This window comes from Microplitis demolitor, chromosome 3 (assembly GCF_026212275.2).
Source record: "Microplitis demolitor isolate Queensland-Clemson2020A chromosome 3, iyMicDemo2.1a, whole genome shotgun sequence".
Taxonomy (NCBI): domain Eukaryota; kingdom Metazoa; phylum Arthropoda; class Insecta; order Hymenoptera; family Braconidae; genus Microplitis; species Microplitis demolitor.
The window spans coordinates 7,308,103-7,333,542 of record NC_068547.1 but is presented as its reverse complement, the minus strand read 5'-3'; the positions used below and the strand labels follow the sequence as shown (position 1 = coordinate 7,333,542).

The 25,440-nt window shown below is 30.4% G+C and overlaps 3 protein-coding genes across 5 annotated transcripts in view; all 3 read left to right on the top strand.

Moving 5' to 3' along the window:
- Positions 1-163: 163 nt before the first annotated feature.
- LOC103572661 (resistance to inhibitors of cholinesterase protein 3) lies at positions 164-8,191 on the top strand. 3 transcript variants are annotated; one of them, XM_014440574.2, is made up of 8 exons: positions 164-488; positions 637-990; positions 1,372-1,637; positions 1,710-1,899; positions 3,787-3,842; positions 4,218-4,384; positions 4,856-5,042; positions 7,125-8,191. In XM_014440574.2, exons 1-8 carry the CDS (start codon positions 287-289, stop codon positions 7,524-7,526), a joined length of 1,824 nt encoding a protein of 607 aa, XP_014296060.2. In that variant the 5' UTR covers positions 164-286; the 3' UTR covers positions 7,527-8,191. The 3 variants fall into 3 exon arrangements, with proteins under 3 accessions (XP_014296060.2, XP_008549589.1, XP_014296061.1); XM_008551367.3 differs by lacking the exon at positions 3,787-3,842 and adding an exon at positions 3,394-3,533 and having other exon boundaries at positions 165-488; XM_014440575.2 differs by lacking the exons at positions 637-990; positions 3,787-3,842 and adding an exon at positions 3,394-3,533 and having other exon boundaries at positions 168-488.
- A 2,692-nt stretch (positions 8,192-10,883) lies between these two features.
- LOC103572663 (uncharacterized) lies at positions 10,884-14,920 on the top strand. The gene is made up of 6 exons (XM_008551370.3): positions 10,884-11,054; positions 11,283-11,530; positions 12,074-12,396; positions 13,649-13,892; positions 14,003-14,283; positions 14,410-14,920. The coding sequence occupies exons 1-6, from the start codon at positions 10,985-10,987 to the stop codon at positions 14,642-14,644; spliced, it is 1,401 nt and encodes a 466-aa protein (XP_008549592.1). The 5' UTR covers positions 10,884-10,984; the 3' UTR covers positions 14,645-14,920.
- A 4,979-nt stretch (positions 14,921-19,899) lies between these two features.
- LOC103572665 (cysteine-rich motor neuron 1 protein) overlaps positions 19,900-25,440 on the top strand; it is a 59,452-nt gene continuing 53,911 nt past the window's right edge. The window contains exons 1-3 of the mRNA XM_053737252.1: positions 19,900-20,710; positions 22,273-22,412; positions 24,396-24,620. Coding sequence (XP_053593227.1) covers positions 20,565-20,710; positions 22,273-22,412; positions 24,396-24,620 — 511 coding nt within the window. The 5' untranslated portion in view covers positions 19,900-20,564. The remainder of the gene's footprint in view (positions 20,711-22,272; positions 22,413-24,395; positions 24,621-25,440) is intronic.

The following is a 25,440-nucleotide window of genomic DNA, read 5'->3' as shown; positions in this document are numbered from 1 at the left end:
CTATAAATATTATAATATTTCAACGATTTTTTGGTATACTGAAAATAAGTAGAAAAATTAAAAAAAATTTTTGAAGCTACTCGGATGTTCGGGGGTTCAAAATATGAGCGTGACGACCTTGCTCTATTGACAAAAATAGCAAAAGCCTGATGATCTATATTCTCTCGTCGCTTACTATTATCAGTGGTGAGTAGTGTCCCTGGATGCTACTACTTCGAAAATATAGCGAACAATATAATAAATAAAAAAATATATATTATAAGTTTATTAAAAATAATAAACAACAATGGAAAGAACACGAAATTATCAGCGAATAGCGAACGACACAGTACGAAATAAAATTTCTAGTGAAAGTGATTTCGGCCCACGTAAAACAATATTTGTTTTAACAGTTGTTGCTGGTTGTTTTGCTATATTATGGCCGAAAATTTTTTATCCTATGCTTAATGGCCCTGCCAATACCGTTCATTCACCTATTGATGGATCTGGTAAGTTTATTTTATTCACAGTATCATCATGGATATATGTATAAATTATTATTTAAACTTTTAAAACTAAAATAACGAGGAATAATTGAAAAAAAGTTTTAAATCTTAAGTAATAAAACATATTTGTGTATAAAAATTAATTGTTTAGCATGCTGTGATTTAATATTCGAAAATGATATCAATGCAGTGGATATTTTACAAGAAATGTGTAAAAATATATTAAATTATCATCAAGTTGATCCACGAGTAAGGGATATTGTAAACATAAATAAATTACCACCTCAAAGTATTAATTTTTGTCGTGAACAAGTACTATTGCGTTGTGGTATCGACTTATCATCATTCTTGGCTAAAGAAGAAAAATTAGGAAAAACATATAAACAAGTTCTCCAAGAAATTCGGTCATTCAATAGTTCATTATGTCTTAAAATTAATTTTGGAGTATCCATATCACGTTTAGGAACGCCGCATCTTATTAGATATCATATTTTAATGTCACACAGTAAGAGTTTATATTTTGTGTGTTGTTTGCTTCACTCATCTAACGTACTTTAACAATGTGTGACAAGCTTATTATAAAATAGATTTTTATTACTAATTATTCATGTAAACTAATATTAAATAATATTCAAAGCATTCGACCTTTGAAAAGGTCAATATATGCATATATATATATGGAGTGCTAGCTCAAGTTGTCCATTAAATTTTGGTATATTGCCAAAAAGTCTACATTATACGGAGAACAGTTTCCTAAAATTACTGATGATTTTTTATTTACAAAAAAAACTTATTAATACTTACTTAATGATTCATTTGAGTGTTAAATTTATAAATAATTTTTTAAAGTTCATGAATTCGTTAAAATAATTTATTTATTTTTTAGCACCAATTAAACAGGAACGTCGTATACCTCCTCATGCGGGAGGTTTACATCCAGCAATGAGAGAACGTGGTAGAGCAATACCTTCTTCACATATTGTACCAAGAGTTGAAGGAAGACCTGAACAAGTAGTTGTACAAAAAATGAGACCACCAATGGGTGGTCCAGGTCGTGTAATAACACCTCATGCTGGAGGTAGCAGTATGGGAATTATTATGCCACTTTATACCGTAGGAATTTTGTTATTTTTTCTTTATACAATCTCCAAGGTATATTTAAATTTGTTTATTTAAATAATATAAATCTTCTGTTTATTTTTATTTTATTATTTATTTTTACAGATATTAAGAAAAAATTCAAACAATGAAATTTATCCTGAATATACAAATCCTGAAGCTGAAAGAGAATTTCGCGACCGAGTTTTTAATCCAAAAATATTAACAACAGCTATGACTGGTATGCCTTATTATCGTAAAGAAAAATCACCCGAATCCATTCGACGTACCCCAACCATTGAAGAATTAAAGCACCGTAAGTATAAAATATTTATTTATATTTTTATATTTTATTATCACTTTAATTTATAGTTACGGTAAACTTCGGTCGATCCTTGGGGTATGTATCGGCGAGATTTACCGAACTCGATTTCGAGCAAAAGGTATACCTCGAAGGGTGGTGTTGTTTAAATTTAAGGTTTTTTATAAACCCGGGGCGCCAGTAGAAGAATTTGCCAGGCCTCTATTCCTAGAGTAGCTAACTGTCTCGAGAGCTACTCTTGAATAGACTCAGGTCGTAACGTTTAAGGGGGTGTCAGGTGCATACCCCAGCACCTGGTGTAGAATGACTAGGATGGGAGTTTATAAGTTAGGAGACTAAATGTATTAGTTAATCAATTTAGAGCTAGACTTAATTCATTTATACGAGCGTAGACCTTCACAATAATAGTAAAATTCTTATTTATGGCTCGGTATAAACTAAGGGCTTCTTTTAGTAATCAACGCTCTATCAATCTTTTATTTTAATAAAAACTACATAACTATTATCTCTCTCTCTCTCTTTTTGGTGTATCTTTATACAACACAACGTAACGTCTAATAGCACTTATCTATATATATATATATGCGTATATATGTCGTCGACAGATCGTGAAATTAGACAGTTCATGAACTGTCTAGTCATTTCATGAACTGCAGCCAGATCGTGTAATGGTCGATCAGTTACACGAAGTGTCTAAAATTTTTAGACAGTTCATGAAAAGTCTAAAAGCTGTTTTGCCGATCGTGTAATATTTGTAAAACAAATAAATATTTTAAAACGTCAATTTCCATGCTTAACAACACAGTTTCATGCGCGTTCACGATAAAGAGTTGCGCATAGTGATGACATAGACTTGAAAAACTTCTTCCTCTGAGAAAAGCTGTGAAAAATTGCAGTTGAGGGCAAGGATTTTTTCAATGCTCGTGCAGAGCTTATGGCGTGTAATGCATTACAAAAAAGTGTGTGTGCAAGAAAGCTGACGTTTTATGCAACAGTAGATGTCACTCGAGTTTACCATGTGTAAATAAATAAAAAAGTCGAATGATTTTATATTTTAAGTTTTGTAAATAAATAAAAAATGAAATTTTATCTATAAATAAATAACATTAGCTGCTCCAACTAATGTCTTATCTTTTTTTAGTTGTCTCCTTTTTAGGAATCCGTTATTCCTAGATATTACACAATCGGCAAAACAGCTATTAGACTTTTCATTAACTGTCTAAAATTTTTAGAAACTTAGAAACTTTGTGTAACTGATCGACCATTACACGATCTGGCTGTAGTTCATGAAATAACTAGACAGTTTACAAACTGTCTAATTTCACGATTTGTCTACGACATATATACATTTAACAGCATAAGTATATCGAAACAGCTAAAAAAAGTATTATATAATATAATAAATTATAATAATAATAATCGTTATAAAATTGCACGTGAGTTAATGTTCTGAATCAGTGTGGTAATGTTGCACATGCTGGACACTAGAAGCTGCAGGGGACATAGAGGTAGATCAATTAATTCAACGATTGGCCGACACAGAAGCAGCGATGGAGAGAATTGTCGTACAAATGGGCAACCTATCTCGTACAGTTGCACAAAATCCAAACTCACAGCAAGATACACAGGTTTATCAGACACGTTTGAAAGAGTTCATGTTATCATTTTTCTTTTATTTTCTATTTTTAGTTATTTTAAAAACCTAGATGGCACGTTGCTGTGTTTATTTTATGCTTCACCTACCCTGTGACCCCCAATTATCACTTAAATCAGTAATAAAGTTATTTATGTTATTTAATTGTTAATAACGTTATTGTTATTATTGTTATTTGAATTCATTTTCAGTAATGAATTGAAAAGTATATTATTTTATATTTTAAGTAATAGATGGGCCTCCAAAGTCCAATGATCCGGCAGATGAAACCCTTCATTTGAAGGTATCGTTCTTTTCGCCGATAATTATTAACAATCGGAAGTCCATTTTATCTAAATAAAAGGCTTTTTAGATTTTGTGTGTGTGTTTGTGTTTTTTTTTAATCACTTTTAGAAATGATTTATATTTGTAGTTTTATTTATAATAATCAATTAAAAATAAGCTTATTTTTTTATTTACACGGAGGCAATTAAAATAAAAAAAAACAACATACGTATATTTTTGTGGACTTATATTCTGTAATTATTATTTTCAATAAATAATAATTATATTTATTAGCTCTTTGGATCTTTATTTTATTTTTTTAATATAACTATCATAATAAATAAATGACTGTTTCCAAATATAATAAATTATAAATAAATATTTTTAATTACAGGGAGAATGTTTGGACAGCAGTTGTTGCAGTATTGGTAGAAATGAAATAGAAGAATTAGATAGATCATCACCTACTGTGAAAGTCATGGGGATGGAAATGACTGCAAATTGTGAAGGTGGACAAAAAATAAGTAGACCATCAACACCAACTACTATTCATTCACTCAAGTAAATAATAATTAATAGATACATTCAAATTTCTTATGGTTAACTAAAAATTTCTGTTGACGACTACATATCAAAAATACTAGGATCTAATTAGAGTTTTTAAATGAGGATAGTCGTAAATATCATAATAGTTCGCGTAATTTGTATAAATTGTCTATTTTTTTTAAACTTTAAGAAATATAGTCTATACTTGCACGTGTGACAGTACATTGATTTTTACTGCTTGTAATATTTCAAAATTAATAACATGAAAGTTTTGAAATAGCATATTTTTTTTTATTTTATTAATACTATTTCATATCATATTTATAAATTAACAAGTAAATTATTCATTGAACAATATAATTAAAGCTTTATGTGATAAATGATATAAAATAAATAGTTACATCCTGATAACCACGAAGTGATTGCTAAGTATTTGTACATTAATATACAATTTAATAATATGTATTTATTGTTATTGTTATTTAGTCATTCGGAGCGTGAGAAAACACCACCTAAACCGATTTATCTAGAAGGTGCACTTCCGTCGCAATGCGAACTTCTAGTTACGGATTCCAAAACACAAACTGAAAATTTAGAAGAGAATGCTGGAGCCCCAATTGTTTTATCTGGGAAAATGACGCTATCTCTCATCAGTCTCGACCAAATTTCAGCTGTAAGAAAGTATTAGAATTATCATCAGTCTCAAATGAATCTGCGGAGTGTAGTATTTCTCGGTGATTCTTTTATTTATCTAATTATATCGCCTAACGACCTTGTTAATTTTCTTATTTTGGGTCATTCCACCAAATAAAGTTATTTTTACGGAGTGACCCTTGTCGATTTGGTTCAAACTTTGTGGAGCCGTTCTTTATATTAAAAAAAAAAAAAAAAAAAAACAAAAACAAATTTCTCGGAAAATTTGAGTCCTTAATATAAAGCTGTTTTAAAGTTATGATTTTTTGAATATTTAAAAAATTTTTGTTTTCAATTTTTTCATTAATTTTTTTTAATGCTTGTGTGTTACACCGTATTTGACTCAGAGTATTGTACGTCTAAAACATTCATTTTCTGTAGAGTTATCATTGGTTATGAAAGTGAAATCAATACCAATAAAATTTTGAATAGCCCGGATGTATAAATTATGCGATGTAAGGATATGTTTTCTAGTAAGTTTCTGCAGTAAAGCTCTGACAACAGAAATCAAAATTATTTTTCATGATACCAGCATCAAAGCTTCAAGTCTGGGCGTATAGTGATTTTAGACTATTAATGTTATTTGCATCAACGATAGTTTTGACATTGTAATTAAGTTTTATAAAAATTTGTGTAAATAATAAATAGCATTTATAGTTATTGCTTTATAAATTGCAAATCATAAGTTACGCGTAAACTAATGCTTAATCACATCACTGGTCTTAAATTAACTCAATTCTTACTGGTTGCTGACACTGAAACTAATTTTTAATGCAGGTAATCATGAAAAAAATTGTGTGTAATACGAGATGAAACATGACTTCAGACTGCAGCTATTGTCAGCTTTTGCCGACGGCTTGGGCAGCGTAATTCACTCTCGTCTGATATCGTTTTGTTTCATCTGTTGCCATACAATGTACTATTTCAGATCGATAAAACTATAAAATCAAAAAATAAAATAAAAAATATGCACATCGTGAAAATTACATATTTTGTGGGAAAAAGTCTCAGCTTTCAGGAAAAAATATCAAATTAGATGTATCAAGCGCCGCACAGTCATAAAAATTGTTTTTTCTACTTTAATCGAATTTTAAAGGGTCTTTTGTAACTTAAAATCAAAAATAGATATTTTCATTGGAAAGCTCAGAATTTTTCCTACAAAAACTGTTATGTGCTCATTTTTAAAAAAAATTTTTCCACTTCAAAAAAACTAATGAAAAAGTTGAAAACACAAATTTTTTAAATATTCACAAAATCATAATTTTGAAACAGCTTCATATTAAGGGCTCAAATTTTCAGAAAATTTTTTCTTGAATATATAGAACGGCTCCGCAAAGTTTGAACCAAATCGACGAGGGTCACTCCGTAAAAATAACTTTATTTGGTGGAATTGTTCTATTAACCACTAGTTCCGGCTCCACTGCTTTAAATGATTAATTATGAAAAAATTTGAGTGTGTTAAAAAAAAATTTTATTTGGGTCTTGAATATTAATTTGAGTTTTAATTTTTTAACTAGCACATATTACATTTTTAGTAAATTTCATAGAAATCTAACCATTGCATTTGTCTTAAGATATAGTCGTCCCGATGAAAGCTTGGAATTTTTTTCTCACTAGTTCTTTTTTCCTCCACCCTAATATTAGAATGAGCACATGCGCAAAGCCACCAAAACCAACATTTAAAGGGTGGGAGAAGAAACCGTGATGGGAAAAAAATCCCAAGCTTTCGTCGGGATGACTATAATATGAATTTATATTTATATTTATAATTCAAACAATTTCAATTTAATTTATGAGTTTTGGGGAAATTCGTACAAACTCGAGTTTCGGTCGTGAAAGTTACTATTATAGAAGTTCTCTGTTTAAAAAGTTGTTTTAAATTTATTATTCTAAATAACCTCGAAGAGCTCGAAAATGTATGCACACCAATGTTTTCGAGCTCTTTGAGCTCGAAAACAGCGGGAAGTTTTGGGGCTGGCCCGCAGGGTCAACCGATAGACAGATTTTTTGTTCTTTTTTCATAACTATATATATATTTATATTTTTTTTGTTATTTTCATAGAACTCAAAGGAAATCAATGGCAACATTGACGAACACAAAGAAAAAATTGTCAAAATTGTACCTGAAAATTATAATGCTCTTGATGAAAGTAAACAAGTTGATTTAAATAATGATAAAATTGCAATTGACAAATCAAAAAATATGTTAAATAAGAAAAAAAAAGAAAATGAAAATATAGATGAAGATGGAGATGAAGATAAAGAAGACAATGATTACAATAGTTATAATAACAATGATGATGATGATGATGATAAAAAGGATGATGAAGATGTCATTCATGATGAAGATGTCGACAATGATAACGATGACAACAATGACAATTATGATAACGATGATGATGATGGCGATGTTAATGATAACAGCAGTAAAAAAATATCATCAAAAGATACTATGTTGTTTTAAATTAATTTAATAACTACTAATAACAAATCATTCAAAAGTCATAGAAAATCGATAATGTACATTAGATTATTTACTTTTGTACAGATCGTTCAAAGTTATTTAAACCAAGTAATTACTATAGTGATATAAAATTACAAACGTTCACAAAAATCAAGCATCAGTATCATGTTTCCTTTAAGAAATTGATTGACTTTTTATATTGATTATATTAAGAATTAAATAAAAAAAACTTCGAATAAATTTAGTGTTCGAAAAACATTGTTTTGCATGGCATGAAAAAAAGTATCTAATCTAATCAGCTATCTGTTGAAAATATTTAATTGATAGTTATCAATTATTATAAAAGCGATTGAAAAAAATAAATAAGTAAAAAGATATTTGCCAATATGAATACTTTATGGCCAAATTTAATATTTTTTTCAGAAGGCTGAAAATTTTTTTACAAGAAATATGTAATGTTCAAGTTGAGATCTCCGTCTTAATACTTAAATTAAAATAATAATAATTATAACAGTAGAAGAGTAAGATAGTTATTAAAGTTAATAGTTATACAGTGGAATGTATCAATGCCCATAACTATTAAAACCTTCCATTATTGTTGCAAATATTTAATACTATCATCAATCTGTTAAAATTTAAATAAATGACAATTTTAAAAAGTGTAACCATTGTTTATTTATTTTGTTTGACAAATACTCTTAAGGTAGATTTATTATTAGCTAAAACATTTATGTTGTATATATACAAAATAAATAATTTAAATAATACTGTGAAGCGGGAAAGTATATGTATGCAAATTTTTACCTGATTTTTAATCAACATCATCACTTCAAAAAAAATATTATCATCGAAAGCCACTAATTGTATCTCATAGAAAATCTTTCGCAATTTTTCAAACCCTACTTCCGTATTGTGTACGACCAATATGTCTTGAGTTATTGATTGTTAAAGTCAAAACGGATTTTTTTACTTTGACCAATGATAACTCCGCGCCAAATAGTCGAAGAGACTTTTTGAGGGCAGCAAATTAAAGGGCATTAAATTACCTAAATGAAGTTCGAGGTTAGATTGTAAAAAACAATTCATTGGAGCTTATAGACCTTTTTTAAGACGAGCAAAAATTTTAAAAATATTTCTTGCGTTGGTTTTCTTAAGATTATTTCGGAACCGTGCAGGATAAAAAATTTTGACGCCCGGATCTAAAAACTAGAAACTTGAAGCGACAATTTATTTTTTTTGTTTTTGCTGTACGACCATTTTCCTCCGAGTTACAGCATGTTAAAAATCACTCAACAATTTGGAATTGTTATTATATCCTTTAATTTCTATGACCAGTATAAATGGTAGTGTATATACATTAAGTTGTATAAAAAAACCGATAATGCTTTTTTTTAAATGTTCATGAAATTCTGTCAAAGGATGTCAAAGAGGAGAGATCCTGTCAAAATTTGAACCGTTAATATTGATATTTAGATAAATATTAAAAATACTCCTATTTACATAAATCTATGCATGTAAATAAAGTAAGGTTACGTTCATTTTATTTCAATTATGGGTATTATGCTTACAGTGACACCGAGTTTTATATTATAGTCAGTATAAGGTAAAAGTCCCCATTATTGACAGGACCCCTATTATTGGCATATTGTTTTAATTTATTAATTTTTCAATTAACTGTCCTGGTTAAAATACTGATTGAAAAGAATTGAGAAGCGGATTAATCGCCATAATCGATTGTCTTGAGTCGATTATATTTGATAGGATATACTATATTACCATTAAAAGAGGCACTTGTCACTCTGTCGGATGACAAAGGAATAGCCGTGCCAGAGTCGTCCCCGAGTTCAGAATATATCACTTTGAAATATATCCATTGTCAGGAACACCATAAAAAGCTGAATGTGATCTAGCGGCGAATACCGAACTACTCCTGCTGCTTCTTCGAGATCGATGATCGTTGCTAGATCATATCTATTCTTATGCGGTGTTCCTGACAATGAATATATTTCGAAGTGATATATTCTAAACTCGGGAATGACTCTGGCACGGCTATTCCTTTGTCGTCCGACAGAGTGATAAATTCCTCTTTTAATAATAATATAGTATATCCTATATTACATTGTGACAACAATGTCATTAGAAATATTAATTTTTGTTTCCTTAGCTAAATTTTCTTGTAATCCAGAAACATAAAGAACCCCCGACAACAAATATGTATAAAAGGAAATATATTAAAAGCACATAAAAAGTACATAAATATATATAAAATATGTATAAAAAATTAATTTTCAATAGCAAACTTTTGGCTGATTTTCGTATATATTTTAAGTGTAATTTAAATATAATAAAAAATATATCTTAGGGTCTATAAAAAATATATATTGAAAAATTATATAAACAATATATTTCAAATATATAAAAAATATAATTATCAGTATATAAAAAGTATGTTTATAATTTAACCAACATATGAAAAAAAAATATAATATTCTATAAATATTCTAAGCTATAGGGGAAGGGAAGGTAAAATGAGGTACCCTCAAAATTTCTTCCCATGGGAATTCATCGTAAAAATCCATATGGGAATCTATACTGGATTTCCATCTGGATTTGGTATAGTGTAGATTTACATAGGAAGCCATCCAAGAATCTATGCTGAATTCGTATAGGAAAATATGGGAATTCATCCGAAAACGCCATGTGGGAACCCACATAGGAATCCAGGCTGGATTTCTATATGGTTTTTTTTTTATAGAGAAGACATATGATGGCAACATTTTTTGATAATTCCAACATGAGAGCTATTGCAATAGTCCAATTTCTTAAGAAATCTATCTAAAAATCTACTAATCTCCTTTCGGTGGTTGAATTGCTCTTATTTTTTTTTTTTTTTTTGTACAAAAAAATATATCCGACAAAAATGGAAAACTCATAACATTTTTACAGGCTATATGCAACTATATGTTTTTTTTTCAATATAAAAAATAATAAATTTGTCGATAATGACTAACATCTGCATCAGATAAATAGGTGACCTACTGTCCCACTATTCAAGTTTAGTACTACCAGTAGCATTTTAATTATTATAAATATGAATAACTAATAATACATGTAAATAAGTTAACTATTCTTAAAATAATAATTTAAATGGTAAATAAATATAGTCTTTTGAACCTTAATACTTGATAATCGAATTCCGACATTTGAGGTAAGGAATATTTCCCAGAAGAGTAAATAGGAGAAAAATGAAAGAAAAAAAGATAAGCGAGTGACCCTCGCTCTCAATGACCTGATGATAGTATCTCGTTTAAGTTACTGACGCATCTCCGTCCAATATAAAATATATATACATATGTATTACTATAGGATCAGTTGACGGGATGGTCATTCAGACCGACGTTAAAATAAATCAGTTCCGGTTGCTGTAGAGACGTGTTCACTCTTTGAAATTTAGTGAAATGGAATTACTTCAATTATTCATTTTCATCGGTGTGATTTTTTTATGTGATTGTAATACTACTATTGATGGTATGAAATTTAATTGATGTACTATTTTTTATAGTAAAATAATTAGTGAAATGTTTTTTATCTCAATATAAAATACTGTTCGGAAAAAATTTCTATCAACTATCAATGAGCAATTGTAATTAAAATTAAACTGATTAATTTTGTTATTTTCATTATTTTTTATTTTACTTTTTTTATTGTTCAAGAGAAAATATAATATAGAGAAATGTGATTAAAATTCTATTGTAGATAATGATACAAAGACAAAATTGGCACAGGGAGAAAAGCAATTAGGCGACCAGATTCGATTAATACTCAAGCATTATCAGCAACCGGATCCGATCGGGCTTCCGGGCGCCCCTATACCTGATCCAATGATGGTTCCAGACATGAAGCATTCGTTCTCGATGTATACTATGAATTTCAAATCTGTTAAAGTGTATGGTCTCTCGAAATTTCGGATTGAGCACGTGCAATCCGAACTAGCATTGATGCAGGTAAGCTGTGTAACTTTTATTTAAAAATCAAACTGATATATCAAATTATATAATAGAAGACATTGAAATTTTAAAATGTATTATTATGAATTATAATCTCAAAAAGATATGAATCTTGAAAAATTTCACAATCAATAAACATTAAAAAATAGGTTTAATTTTTTTTTTTAATAATTGTATTTAATTAATGAAACTTGAAAAAAAAAAATTTATTGAGTAAATTACAAATTTTTTAAATTAAAAAATGTACAAAAAAAAATTTTTGTTATAGTATCCTTAATAATTTTAGGTCAACATTGTTGGTAAATATTTTAAAAATATGACAAGAGCCATAAATAATCCAATTAAATTTGAATTTATACATATTTTAACTATTATATATATGTATGTATGTGCTTCAAACGTATGTGTATAATATGAATTGATATTTTCGATAAAGGGAAAATAAATAAATAAATCATATGATCTTTAAGAAATTATTGATTTTATGAAACGTCGAAATTTATATTTGCCGTTTTACTTATTTTATTTTTTTTATATTAGGTATCAGTTGCCCTGAGTATTGAAACTCTTGATATCCGAGGACTCTATACACTCTCATCGTGGCTGTCAGGATCATCTGGAGATTTTATTGTTAAATTAAGTGGAGTGAATATCCAAGGACTGGCAAAGCTTCAAGTTGGAACTGATGGAAAACTTCATGCCCAAGATATTGATATGGATTTAACATTTGTTAATATTGATATGGATTTCAAGAACCTCGGCTTTTTTGGAGCTGTATTTCAGAGTGTTATAAATTCTGTCGGAGCATTTATTTTTGATAGCATTAAACCATTTATTCTTAACGAAGTTAATACAAATGTAAGGTAAGATTCATTTTATTAAATCTATAGTAAGTATTAGATACTTGGGTAAACAACTTCAAAGTTGTTTCAAGCTAGTAATTGAGGAATTAATTGAGGGTATCATCCAACTTGAGAAAGTGCATTGGCTCATAAAGCCTCCCGGGGAAAAATGTTTTTATAAAATTTTATTGAATTTTATTAGATTTCACAGCAAAATATTATAGAAGTTCATACAATTTAATAGAATTTTATAAAACATTATAAAATTTTATGAAGTATTACACAATTTTATAAAATTGTAAACAATTTTATAAGACTGTACAGCGAAATTTTATAGAATTTCATATAATTTTGTAAAATGTTACATAGTCAGATCATAGTAAGGGATGTAATAATTAAATGAAATTTTATCTTCGAGCTCGAAAATACTTTTGTATGTCATTGTTTTCGAAAAAACCTGTTCTTAGCATTTCTTTCTCCCATGATATCTTGCGAACGAATTAACTAATTTTGATGGTTGAGGTGGCAATCGACGTGTTTTATTAAGCTTTAGAGCTGATCAGATTTGGAAGTCGATCGTTTGACTCGTTTCTGAGGAATCAATAAAAAACTGAAAAAAAAAAAAAAAAAAAAAAAAAAACATTTTTTTTGTGATTCGCAAATATTTTCGAGTCTACTCGATTAAATGATCTGAAGTTTCTAGGAAAGTTAATGGCCAAGAAGCTCTTTCGATTGCCGCAATAACCATTCAAATCGGTTCATTAATTAAAAAGTTATAGACCGGACACACACACACACATACACTCGCACATTATTCTGAAAATAGTCAGAATAGCTTCCTGGGATTTTGAAACATCGACATCTGATGACAACTCGATTTTTGAAAATCGGGGTGAAGACAATAACTTCCCGAATTTTTTGAAAATCATCGATTTTCTCAGCGGGAAGTTAAAAAAAATGATGAGTCTGAGTGGGATTCAAACCCGCGTCCTCAGATCTGTAATAATATTAATATTATATTGTTATTATTATATTTAATATTATGATTATTCAACGTCTGATTTCGTCGTAAACTCGTTATATTGGGACAAAACTTGTCGAGTTACGACGAAACCAGACGTACACTCATACAGTACCCAATAGCACAATGTCTGTTTTGATCGTACATTTTTCTGGAATTAAGTCGTGAAAAGATTATGACTAAAACGAAATTTACATTTCGATTCGGGTGCTCAATAAAAGTTTTGACTAATGACTATTTGTCTGGTTTTAGAGGTGAAGTAAATAAACAGATATCTCAGTTACCACAGTACTTTCCAAACTCCATTTCACCCTTTGACATGGCAGTTGCAGAGGCACGCAAACAAGTTTCTGATATGGGATATGATCCATATAGAGTTAAGGATTATTCTCAGAGTGTTGGAATTTTCACTATTACCTCAAGCCATACCTGGCTCACTGGCCTTGCTAGTTTTTATCGTATGGGTAACATTACGCTTACTATGGAAAATGGAACGGTAAATTAATTTTAGCACACTTTATAATAATTATTATTTTAGAAGTAGTATACTTTTATGAGTTATTAGCTTGTTATTATTTATATCAAATTCAAGAATTTAAATTAAAGGTTTATGCAATACTGGATGTGGGCACACAGGAGATTGAAGGTAGAACACACTGGGAAGTGGGTGTTATTGGGGGGTTTCTCTCTAGAGCCGGAACAGTCTCGTTCACGGTTCAATATTTTCGAGTCCAAGTAAAATTAAGTCAGCCTGTAGATACTCGGAAACGGGCATCTCTAGAGAAGCTTAATCTTGAGCTTGGTAATATTCAAACGAGAATACGCGGTGCAGGTACAGTGGATTACATTATAGAAGCAGGAATAAATATATTACCCAATTTATTACGGTGAGTTTAAAAATATTTTTCTTTGTTTGAAAACATAAATTCAGGTTTAATATCATTACTTATTATTTTTGTTTTATCGTTTTAATGGTTTACTTTATTTTATCTTTTTTTTTATCTGACCATAAGATATCAAATTATGGATGCTATTGAGGGACCGATCAAAAGACGGCTTCAAGATGAACTTAATAAAGTGGACGTAGAAAAGCTAATTCACGAAAAAATTCCGGATATTGAAGAAAAAGCGAGATTTCTTCAAGGGATAACACCGTCTGAAGATATTATTCTTGAAGAAACGCCACCACTTTTACCTGTAGATCAAGAGCCATTTTCCGAAAGTGAAGAGGAACGTGGCCCTTCATGAAAATGTTGTTTATATAGATAATTTTTACTATTACATTATTGACATAATGTATAAAATCAATGAATATTGATACAATAGATATTTTTTTTTTTTTTTTATTAGTAAATCACATTGAATCGATATAGGAAGTAATGAATTGTATATTTTATTATATTTTTATTAATTGTCTTAAAAAAAAATACAGAAAATTTTGACATTTTCTTTTTTTTTGGAGCGATTATTTTATCGAAAATTTAAATGATTGTATTTATCAATTCTATATGTATCAACGATTAATGTAAAAAAATTATCAGTCGATTATATTTATTGTTTAATAATAAAATTAATTTACAATTTGTATGAATGTTCCCCACGTATGGGGTACTTTCATACAGCTTCGGGGGTACTTTTAGACACTGTGGAATAGTATCGTCGAATAAATTAAAACTGCAAATAAACTAGAAAAACCTTTATTTGATGATAAAACTAATAGACAAATTTAATGAAAATTAAATGACTGCTCTTTTCATCAACGAAAATTAGCATTTATTTAAAAATCATAAACAGTTCGTACTCATTCTTGAGCAATTAATTCTACTTAATAAACAAATTATAAAATTAAAAGATCAATCATATGTTAATAATCTTCAGTGTTCTCGGGGCATAAAATAATAAAAATTAAATAACGTTTCAATATTTGTGTTCATACTTTATAATAATAATAAAATTCGAAGAAAATAAATGAATTACTTTTAATAAATTGTGGTGCCGTGACCAGGAAACGAACCTGGATTGTTACGGTAATCGATTCCTGATCACGGCACCACAATCTTTTAAAAGTAATTCATTTATTTCTTAATCCTATGTCCTATCAATTTAATTATTAAAATTGAATAACTTTTATTGGTCAAGAAAAATTACGTGTATTAATCGTACGTGTGAGAATTTGCCCCTCTTGTTTCTGTCCGAATGTGCCCCATTAACCAAACTACAATAAAACATAATCTCTAATTATATTGATATGTAAACTGGAGAAATTGATTATTGAAATCATTTCTTAGGAATATATTCTCGATACTGATAAAATATAGTTCAGAAAAATATAATATAACTGGTGTGGGCATAATTGAAAAATCTACTTATCGAACGCAAAAATGTTATTCCGTCTGTTATTTCGATCTCACTACAGCCAATGGCGTGAAACTATATAAAAGTCATGGCAGCTACTCAACTTACTCACATATTAACACTCATGTTAGTACAACTTTTTGATCATATTTAGTGATGTGAAGCTGACTGACAGGTCATTTTTTGACCGTCACGTCATGGCCATAAGACCGTTAGCGGACCGTTCATAAAATGATGGACCATCACAATTGTGGCGACATCTTATAAACGCCTTTCAACTTTTATACAAATTCAAATTTTGAAACCGCCAAAAACTCAAAATGACGGTCATTCCGCATCACTAATCGTATTTTATAATTACTGTTCGAATGTGCCCCACGTACGAAGGGTCCCGATTTCCTATACATAAAAAAAGTAAATAAAATAAATGAAAAGAATAAAAAACTATATAATTATTTTTAAGTTGATAACGGAGTGGTCTATTCAAACTTTATTGATTTACCATTTAAATTGCGATACAGCTGATTTAGATGCAAACCACCCTTTCACTACACTTCTTCTTCAATTGTATCATTAAAATTGAATGAAACTTTTTCCACCGTGTTTTAACGATTACATTATTGAATTATTGCATCATCGTGACTGGATTTTAATTAATTAGTTCATTTTAATAATTTATTGCATTTAATTATTCAATATTAATTCGAATTATTTTATCTGACTCATGACAATTTGAGCATTTTATTAAATTTAAATTTTTGATATATAAATATCAATATCAGTTTGAGAGCTGTGCAAATAATTACTGCACATAGCAATTCAATTTCCCATTTCACCAGTATCATTTCATTCTCTTTTCCTAACGAATATTTCAGAGAGTTTTCTCTGCATGTAGTCATTTCATTTACTGTGTCAATATAAAATAAATGAGTTTATTGAAATTTTATAAGAAATAAAACATAGTAGAGACCCAAAGATTCGGTAGTACTTCGCGTCAGATGCACGTTTAAACATATAGGGCCCCTGGCGAATCCGTTTCTATGGTGGGTGTCAGTGTAAACTTAGTGTAATCTGAATTACACTGAAAATACACCGGAATTTCACGTGTATCACACGATGGGTTTGTGAAAGTTTCACTTTCAGTTTACCCTTGTTTCACACAAATCTACTGACATTCATTTCACATTCTATTACCATTGAATTTTCACTGTATATCCTAGTGGTTCAAGCGCCACCGTACAAACTCGCTATAAACTCGACGTATCAACGGAGTTTCGACGGTATTTTTTGGTAAAAAGCGGTGTTTTGTCTGCCATGATAACATATATATTATCGAAATACCACTGACTCACTGACTGATTGACTCATCACGAGATTTCCCAAATTATATGAGGTCCCTTTGACTTGAAATTTGCCATGCATATTCTTTTATAACGTAGACGCTCCATAAGAACAGATTTAATGAAACTCCTATTATTCAAAGTTTCACTAACTACCAAAAGCGATTCTTTGATTGGCTACTGCCAAATGATGTAGCAACCGTTACTAGAACCACCGTTGTCATAGCAACGTATAAAATAACGGTTGTTGATTGCTAATAATAACGAACTAAAAATGTATTAATTATTAGTTGTAAGCAATTTGAATCGGAATGTTAAAACAATTATAAACTGAAACTTATTTTAATTAAAAAATGAATGATTATTTTAACTTAAAAAACAATAACAATAAGTTAATTGAATAATTAATAAAGAACCTGGGTTTGCCAATTCTTGTCCAAGGATAGATATAGCTAAACTTGGATAATCTTACCTTGGCCTAAGTCTGGGTTGCCATTGAATGATCGAGGCAGGGGAACCTAGTCTTGGCTTAAACTTGGGTAGTCATCGGGTCGACCGAGACTGAGTGATCCAGTCCTGGCCCAGGTTCGGGTAATGATTGGAATAGCCAGGATTGAGTAACCATTCTTAATCCAAGCATGGGCCAATATAGACGTGCCAAAAAGTTCGTCAGTGCTGAGTCAAGGAGGGCCCCTTTGTTCAACTCTGGCAACTCCTGCATGGGAAGTAAGTCATAACTTTTTTTTTGAGCTCGATGAACTCGAAAAAGCCGATGCCTCAAAGACTACAAGGAGAAAAATGTTGATTCGAATCCTACCAAATTTTATTATGCTGTTGACCGAACTTGAAACGGGAAGTGAAGCATCCGAAAAATGATTATGCTTATAAGAAAAATTATTATGATGTATCACGATCGTTACTATGTGTGAGAAACTTATCGATAAGCGTTCATAACAGTTACTTTCATACATTATAATAATTGTAAAGCGGTATAATAATTTTTTATAAGATCATAACAACTTTTTGGATGCTTCACTTCTTGTTTCAAGTTTAGTCGATAGCATAATAAAAGTTGGTAGCGCGAGTCAAAATTAAAACAGTAGTTTGAGCCTCCAAAGCCTCAGTTCTTTTGATTTTGGACTTGCCGCTGAATGTAATATGTTATTTAAGTCCTCGATGTCCTAAAAGTAGCCTATGGAGGAGTAAATCACCTTTTTAAAATGGTATTTTAACCCTCTAAGGCCTACTATATATTTTAAAATGCTACTCAAGTCCTCAATACCCTAAACGAAGCGCATGGAGGACTTGATCACCTTTTTAAAAAGATGTTTTAACCGTCCAAGCCCTACATACTTTTAATCTGTAACTTCGAATGAGCTTAATTCTTTAGCATGATATAATTGTTATAATAATATCTGCGTTTTAAATACATAAAGATATTTCCAACTGATCGTGAGCGTCCGAGTAGCAGTGCGGCAGTGGTTGTGCTTCATATTCGTTAGGTCTTGGTTTCGAATTCCGGCAGCAGCAGATTATTTTTCAGCCGTTGTTTTAAATTTCTTTGACAGTTTCCGTTATCCAATACATCATTCGCATTTATTGTTCACATAAAATAATTAATTAATCATATACCAATAAGTCAAAGGCTCTAATTATTCAATTCGAATTTCGAATGACAATACTATTCTATTCGAACGCCTACTTGTATAACTAGCTACTATTATTAATATTTTAAATTTTATTATTTTTCAACTCACAACAAAACATTTATAACTAAGAAATTATTTTTTGAATTTTTAAATTTTAAATTTTTTTCGATCATGGTGGCCATTTCTAATTAGTGGCCCCCTTTTCCCTTCTGTTTCTTTACCAATTGTACGCGATCCGATGAGAGTCTCTCGATCTATAAATTTAGGCTCTGGATGCTTGTTTTACCTTTTTAAAAAGATGATTTGAACCTAAACTTGGTAAAAGTGGACAAAGTTACCACGTATAGGTTCAAATCACCTTTTTAATGCATGGATCTTCATATTCTAAAAAGATGATTTGAACCTCCTTACCCTCATGTAGCATTTGGAGGCTCAAATTACCTTTTTAATTTTGACTCGGGAGGTTTCAAGCCAACAATTTTTTCCAGGTATTTTTAAGCTCTTTGAGCGCAAAACTGTAGTTACAATAATGTTATCGAGCCCCTCTAGCGAGAAGTTTTGGGACTGGCTGCAGAGTCAACCGGTTTCTAGAATTTTTTTAGTAGATTCCAACGATTTGTTATTTTTATAAAAATTTTCAACTTTCTGTGCTTGAACTTATTAATATAAAGTAATATTTTGATTCTTAGCCCATATTATTGATGTTTTCCCCTATTTAATCAGTTTACATTTCTCATGTTATTAAAAAACAAAAGTATCAATGTTCTTATTATGATGCTCGTTCAATGGACATAACGTAAACATGATCGAACGGCAAACTTGGGTGAACTCCAATGCAGAAAAAAATTTCTATTGAAAGCTAAATCTTCCTGTCTGATTTAAAGAGGTAACTGCGCCGACGTGGTATATATTAGGGTTACCTAGGTTCGCATGCCGTTTAGGAATCAGTCCGCGTTCGTCCTGCATGCGGTATGTTTGCAGTTTATCGTGTATTTAAAGTTTTGACTTTCAATCATGTCAGTATTTATATCAACCTGTGTACACCACACAAATAATTATTAAGTTCTATATACGAACAAGATTTAAAATCAACAATCGTACAAAAACGAATAGGAATGAATTTTGTGGTTATTTAACATCTTTTTGTACATACAAAGAGTTTTTTTTTTTTTTTTGGTATATTCAATACCTTTGAAAAAAATAAATGAATAAAATCTATTCAAGATAATAACAAATTGATTTCCATGGATAAAAATATACGAATAAATAACAAATATTTTTCATGTGTTCTCATCTGATTTAGTGTTGCGTGTTGTATTGTGGGAAACAGACGTTGCGGAAAATCTGCATATCACGAAGTGGTGGTTTATTGAACGAGGCATCATCAGACTGAATGCAAGTTGCGATAATCTCATTGTTATTCACGTCATAGTACAGTTAAATGTGATTGTTAACCGCGACGTTGATGGCCAAGTTCGCGCTAGTGGACAAATGTACAATGTCAAAGTGTATTTATTGAGCATATAATAACTGATGACAATTTCAAACAAATCATAAACTGATTTCTATTTGTTGTTGCCATAAAAATATCGGTTAACATTTTGGCAGACAAAGATATCATTGATCAATCGTGAATGATTTTTCATGCTATTTAGCCAATGCTAAAACTGTTATTGTTATTTATATAACTTAAAATAATTTTTTTTTCGTATTTTGACAATTATTTATCTATGGGAAGTGCTATTTTTTTACCAATCAACATATAACGAAACTATTAATAATGTTATTTGTAAAAAAATAATAAAGCGGAACTAAAACCGCAAAATGAAAGCCCCACTAATTCTCTTTGGTGGGATAATTGTTCTTTCTCTTGCTGTAGCGAGAGCACTCTCATGTGTTTGTTCACCTTTAGAATGCGACGTTCTCACTGAAGAGGATTGTCCTGGAGGACTTACTTGGGACCCATGCAAGTAGGTTTTAATCATTAATTATTATTAACATAATTTAATTGAAAAACTAAGTTTCTATTTTGGGCATTTCATGCCAAATCACCGAGTTTTTGACCCGACCCTCTTAGACTTGGTTAAAAATTTTTTATCATTTTCTACCCAACCAAAGACATTTTTCAGAATATTTATAGATTTTTTTTCCTAACCCAAAAAAAGTTATGAATTTTTGAAAAAAACCGCTTTTTCTTTTTTTTTAAATGGCAGAACTTTTTCAAACATCGACCACTTGGGATTGGACCACATAGAAAATTTTTGTTTTTATTATTTATTTAGATTTTTTAATGCCAATGCATAAGCCGAATGGCAACAATTATATACAAAATAAATATATTACATAAGTACTACAGAATCATAATCAAATTGGATAATTGAATAATTAAAGTACAGTAATTTAGAGCCGGTAAAAGTCGTCTCAAAGAAAGAACAAACAAGCGCTCATAAAAAATTCTAGCGAAGTTTGGTAGTGTAAAGCTTTGACTTTTATTTTTCATGGCTAGCCAATCAGATCTTCTGATTTCAGGATCCCCTTCTTTGAACAACCTTCGTATAAATTTAGGTTCACCTGTGCTAAGTACTTTATAAAAGTAACATGCCATGAAATATAATCAACGCGATTTGATGTTCAACCAATTTAGTGAAAGTCGATGGGTAGTTATATGATCGTCACGCCTAAGATCAAATAAACGTAATCACACTATTTACAAGTTTCTGAAATTTAGTATCGATTTTTTTTGGAGCATCAATGAGACACCACAGAGCAATAATCGATGAATGGTAGAATAGTAGCTGTGACCAAGAGTTTGCGAGTCGTTGTCGAAAAAATATTTCGCCGATAATTGAGACAATTTAGGGATCCGTAGACTTTCCGTGCGAGCTGTACTTACGCAGACATCCCATGACATATCATCTGATAAATTTCCAAGATCTTGGCTGAGTTGACATAAGAAATTACATTTCCATTTATAACAATTTGTGGAAGCGTCTGGTCCTTGAGCAATTTTAATTTACGATTTTTGTTTTTAGATGTAGTTTTTAGAACAAAACCGAAAAAATTTTCAAAAGTCAGGATTTATGAAATGTTTTATTAAGGTTATGTTTTCTGAGTGACGTTAGTGTTTTAATTGCATCTTGTTGATGGTTTAATCAGTTTAAGGGTATCTTGAGTGTAACAGACGACTTATTAATAAAACAACGATAATTTGGAATTACTTTTTTTCATTATCATGCTGAAATTTTTTAATCATTGCTGTAATCCATTGAATCTTAAGAAACACATTAAAAAATCATCTCGACATTGTCTGCCTAAGTATTTAATTATTCACTTCGGTTTATCTACCAGTGACCGTGTATATAGTGCATGTCATAAAAAATTACTGAGAAAATATGCTGAGACTTCACCTAATAACACTGATAATAAATCAAAGAACATTTCGAATTAATATAAAAATAAGTTGATGAATGAAAATATAAAATGAGCGTTTGAGATGTGAACTTTTGGATTTTCTAAATGTTTTTTTTTACAGATGTTGCAAAGTTTGTGCTCGAGTTGAAGGTGAACCTTGTGGTGGACTTTTCGGGTTTTCTGGCAGTTGCGCGGTCGGCCTACAATGCGTCATTAAAAATCTTCGTCCACCTGATGAATTAGATGAAGGAATTTGTTCAAGTAAGTATTTTGTTTTTATTAACAAAACAAATAAGCATGTTGATTTTATAGAACGCAATTACATACTTAAAATCCTATATTAATACGTAGAAAAAATCTGGACAGCGGTTGGCCCTGTGGGCAAGCCCTAAAACTTCCCGCTGTTTTTGAGCTTAAGGAGCTCGAATACATTATTGTGAATACATTTTTAAGCTCTTCGAACTCGAAAATACGCGTGAATGCCATTGTTTTTCATGAGCTTTTCAAGCTCAAACAAGTTAAGGTACATGTTTGTTTGAAAATTTAAGAATGGAAAACAATGAATGAACAAGCGTTTTATAAATTTTTATTCACGGTTACGTTCAATGAAATAAATATATTCAAGTAGGCATCAATGTAAGGGACTAAAATAAGGTTTTATATGAGTTTTGACTCAGATCAGAGGGTCAATATATAAAATTTCCTAATAAAATATTACAATACTACCGCCGTCTCTTTAAATATTCTTTACCGGCGTTAAAAAAATTTTCCGGTGATAAAATATTTTTCGGTATTGAAAATATTTTACTTTAAGAATGTTTTTACATACTCGACCACCCTGATTAAAAAAAATGATTTGGAATGATTCAAAACAATTCAAAATGATTTAAAACAATTTAAATCGACTAATACACTCAATATAGATATACACTCAACATGAAGCAAATCATTTTTCTTAATCAGACCACTACAGTTGAACAGTGTTTTTAATAGTTAATTAAAATAGTGGTGATTAAAATGGCGGGCGTAAAATTTTGTAATTTTCAAATAAATCATGTATAATCTAAATAATTATTTAAATAAGCTTATAGCAAAATTGAAATTTCCTCCGGATAATATTAATTAAATTTTCATGAATTAGATGGTGATGAGGAATGAAATCGAAGTAATTACGGAAAATTACGGTAGATATTAACAGAGTACCCCTACAAAAAATATATCAGGTGTTATTTATCCTTCTACTCTGAAAACTGTAGATTTGAGAGGATTTTTAAAAATGGGAAAATTTTGCTAATTCAGTGGTAAGTTGGAAACTCCCAACTAAGCCAGATATTAGTTTAGAGTAAATATCTACTTTTTTCTTGAAAGTAGAGTATACACATACCAACAGCCACCACGAACCCGACCTCACTTGGACCCAAACATCTCTCCCATCTCAGGAAATAGAGAGACTCTGGTCGAGGTGGGACTTGGGTCCTTCATGGTGCCAATTCTCTGTATTGGTCTTCAGATTGTATAGGGTTAGTGGTGGGACGCAATTTTTCCCCGTACCCATAAGGGTTTCCTCCACTTATAAACACTAAGATTTTCAGACATGTCATTTTACACACTTGCCCTCATCCATCATATAGTGTTCTCTTATCTCCGAGTTTTTGTGGATGCCATGATGTTTAAAGACACAAAATGGTGGCGATAGTTCCGCTCGGGAAGAAGTTAAAAAAAGTCCAAATTTCTTTGTTTTCCACGTTGCAAGTACTGAGCAACTATCACAAGAATTTAAGCAAAGTCAAAAAAAAATTATTGCTTTAGCTGACAACAACTCTAATAAAATAACTTTCCGCACTTCATAGTAAAATTATCGTAATTTAAGTTTTACTATGTCTGTCCTTTTTTATTTGACGCCTGCGCTCTTTAATTCATATTAGTTCTCTCTCAACTATTCAACAGCGCTGACTTCATTGTATGAAAGGCATATTTCTCCAACATTTTTCCATAAGTATTAGCTATCCAGTTAATATAGAGATTAGTGACTTCAGAGTATCATTAAGCTCGATAAGCTCGAAAACAGCGGGGTTTTTTGGGCTGGCCTGCAGGCAGGAGACAGCTTTCTTCATTTTTTTTCTTTTTTTTTTATATCTAAAATGTTAAAAATCTTCGCCATGTATGTTTTTTTTTTTAAATTATTTTTTCATTTTTAATGATTATTATTATTATTATTATTATATCATATATACTTTAATTCAGAGATTCCTGGACGATGGCGTAGGCACTGTCCACATGGCCCTAAAATGTCTGGACCGGGATGCAATCTCATAAGCGATGGTACATCCAACGACAGCATTCATCCAGAAAATGCAGGAAGATGTGTTTGTGGTTCGTCAGTACCTTGGTGCCCTGGTGAGCCTCATCCGTATATGTTTGCAACACGTCATGAATGTAAGCTTAATCTTGCTGCAAAGATAGCGTATGGTGAGTTTGTTTTTAATTTAATTTTCATTGGTTGTTAGTACTCTGTGTCTATTATTATTATTATTATCATGCTTTGTGTTACACTGTCCAAAATTTTTGGTGTGAAAATGGTCCCCAAGGACTTTCACAGTCTGCTCAGTGTGAATCAATGGAATTGATGTAGATTATAACAAAAATGAAATGCCTGATAGTGTCAAAGTAATCAAGATTTTTGATGAATAATTTATACTTTTATATTATTGGTGTGAACTTTCTAATTCTTAAGATCTAAAATTTAATACTATGCGTCGTGTGACTTTCACACCGGCAGTGCTGAATATTTTAACATTAAATCATTCACACCATACTGGAGACTCAAAATTTTTTAAAGAGTATAGAAGAATCTTTAATTTCATAATCATAAAATACATTAAGTGAACTTATCTCCAGTAAATATAATACCAAACAACAATCATTGTGTCAATTTTGTAAGTTTTTATTATCAGAAGCGTTTATTATATCGAATTCATTTTTTCAAATTTACCTTTGACTTCTCTCTAAATTTCCTCGTACCGTATATTCGCTTTACCAACATTGCTATCAACCCAGGCTCATCTCAAATGATCACAAATTCTCCTGGGAGTCCAAAAAAGTAAAAAACTCTGGAATAAAGCTGTCCTTTTGGAACATCCATGGTCCAACCAACATCGTTGACATCAACGAGCTTCACGAAACCCAATTCATAGGCTTATGCGAAACTCGGCTTCTCCCTAATTCTGACTTCCGTTTTCCTTCAAACTGGCAATCGACTTGCATCTGGGCGGACAAAATTTCTGGTACA

What these genes read in the sequence shown, in the direction of transcription:
- LOC103572661 (XM_008551367.3), top strand. Translation starts at nt 287, where the DNA reads ATGGAAAGAACACGAAATTATCAGCGAATAGCGAACGACACAGTACGA. An exon ending in TCATATTTTAATGTCACACA is followed by an intron (nt 991 to 1,371) that starts GTAAGAGTTTAT and finishes TTTATTTTTTAG; the next exon opens with CACCAATTAAACAGGAACGT. An exon ending in CATTGAAGAATTAAAGCACC is followed by an intron (nt 1,900 to 3,393) that starts GTAAGTATAAAA and finishes GCTGGACACTAG; the next exon opens with AAGCTGCAGGGGACATAGAG.
- LOC103572663 (XM_008551370.3), top strand. Translation starts at nt 10,985, where the DNA reads ATGGAATTACTTCAATTATTCATTTTCATCGGTGTGATTTTTTTATGT. An exon ending in TTGTAATACTACTATTGATG is followed by an intron (nt 11,055 to 11,282) that starts GTATGAAATTTA and finishes ATTCTATTGTAG; the next exon opens with ATAATGATACAAAGACAAAA. An exon ending in ATATTACCCAATTTATTACG is followed by an intron (nt 14,284 to 14,409) that starts GTGAGTTTAAAA and finishes TCTGACCATAAG; the next exon opens with ATATCAAATTATGGATGCTA.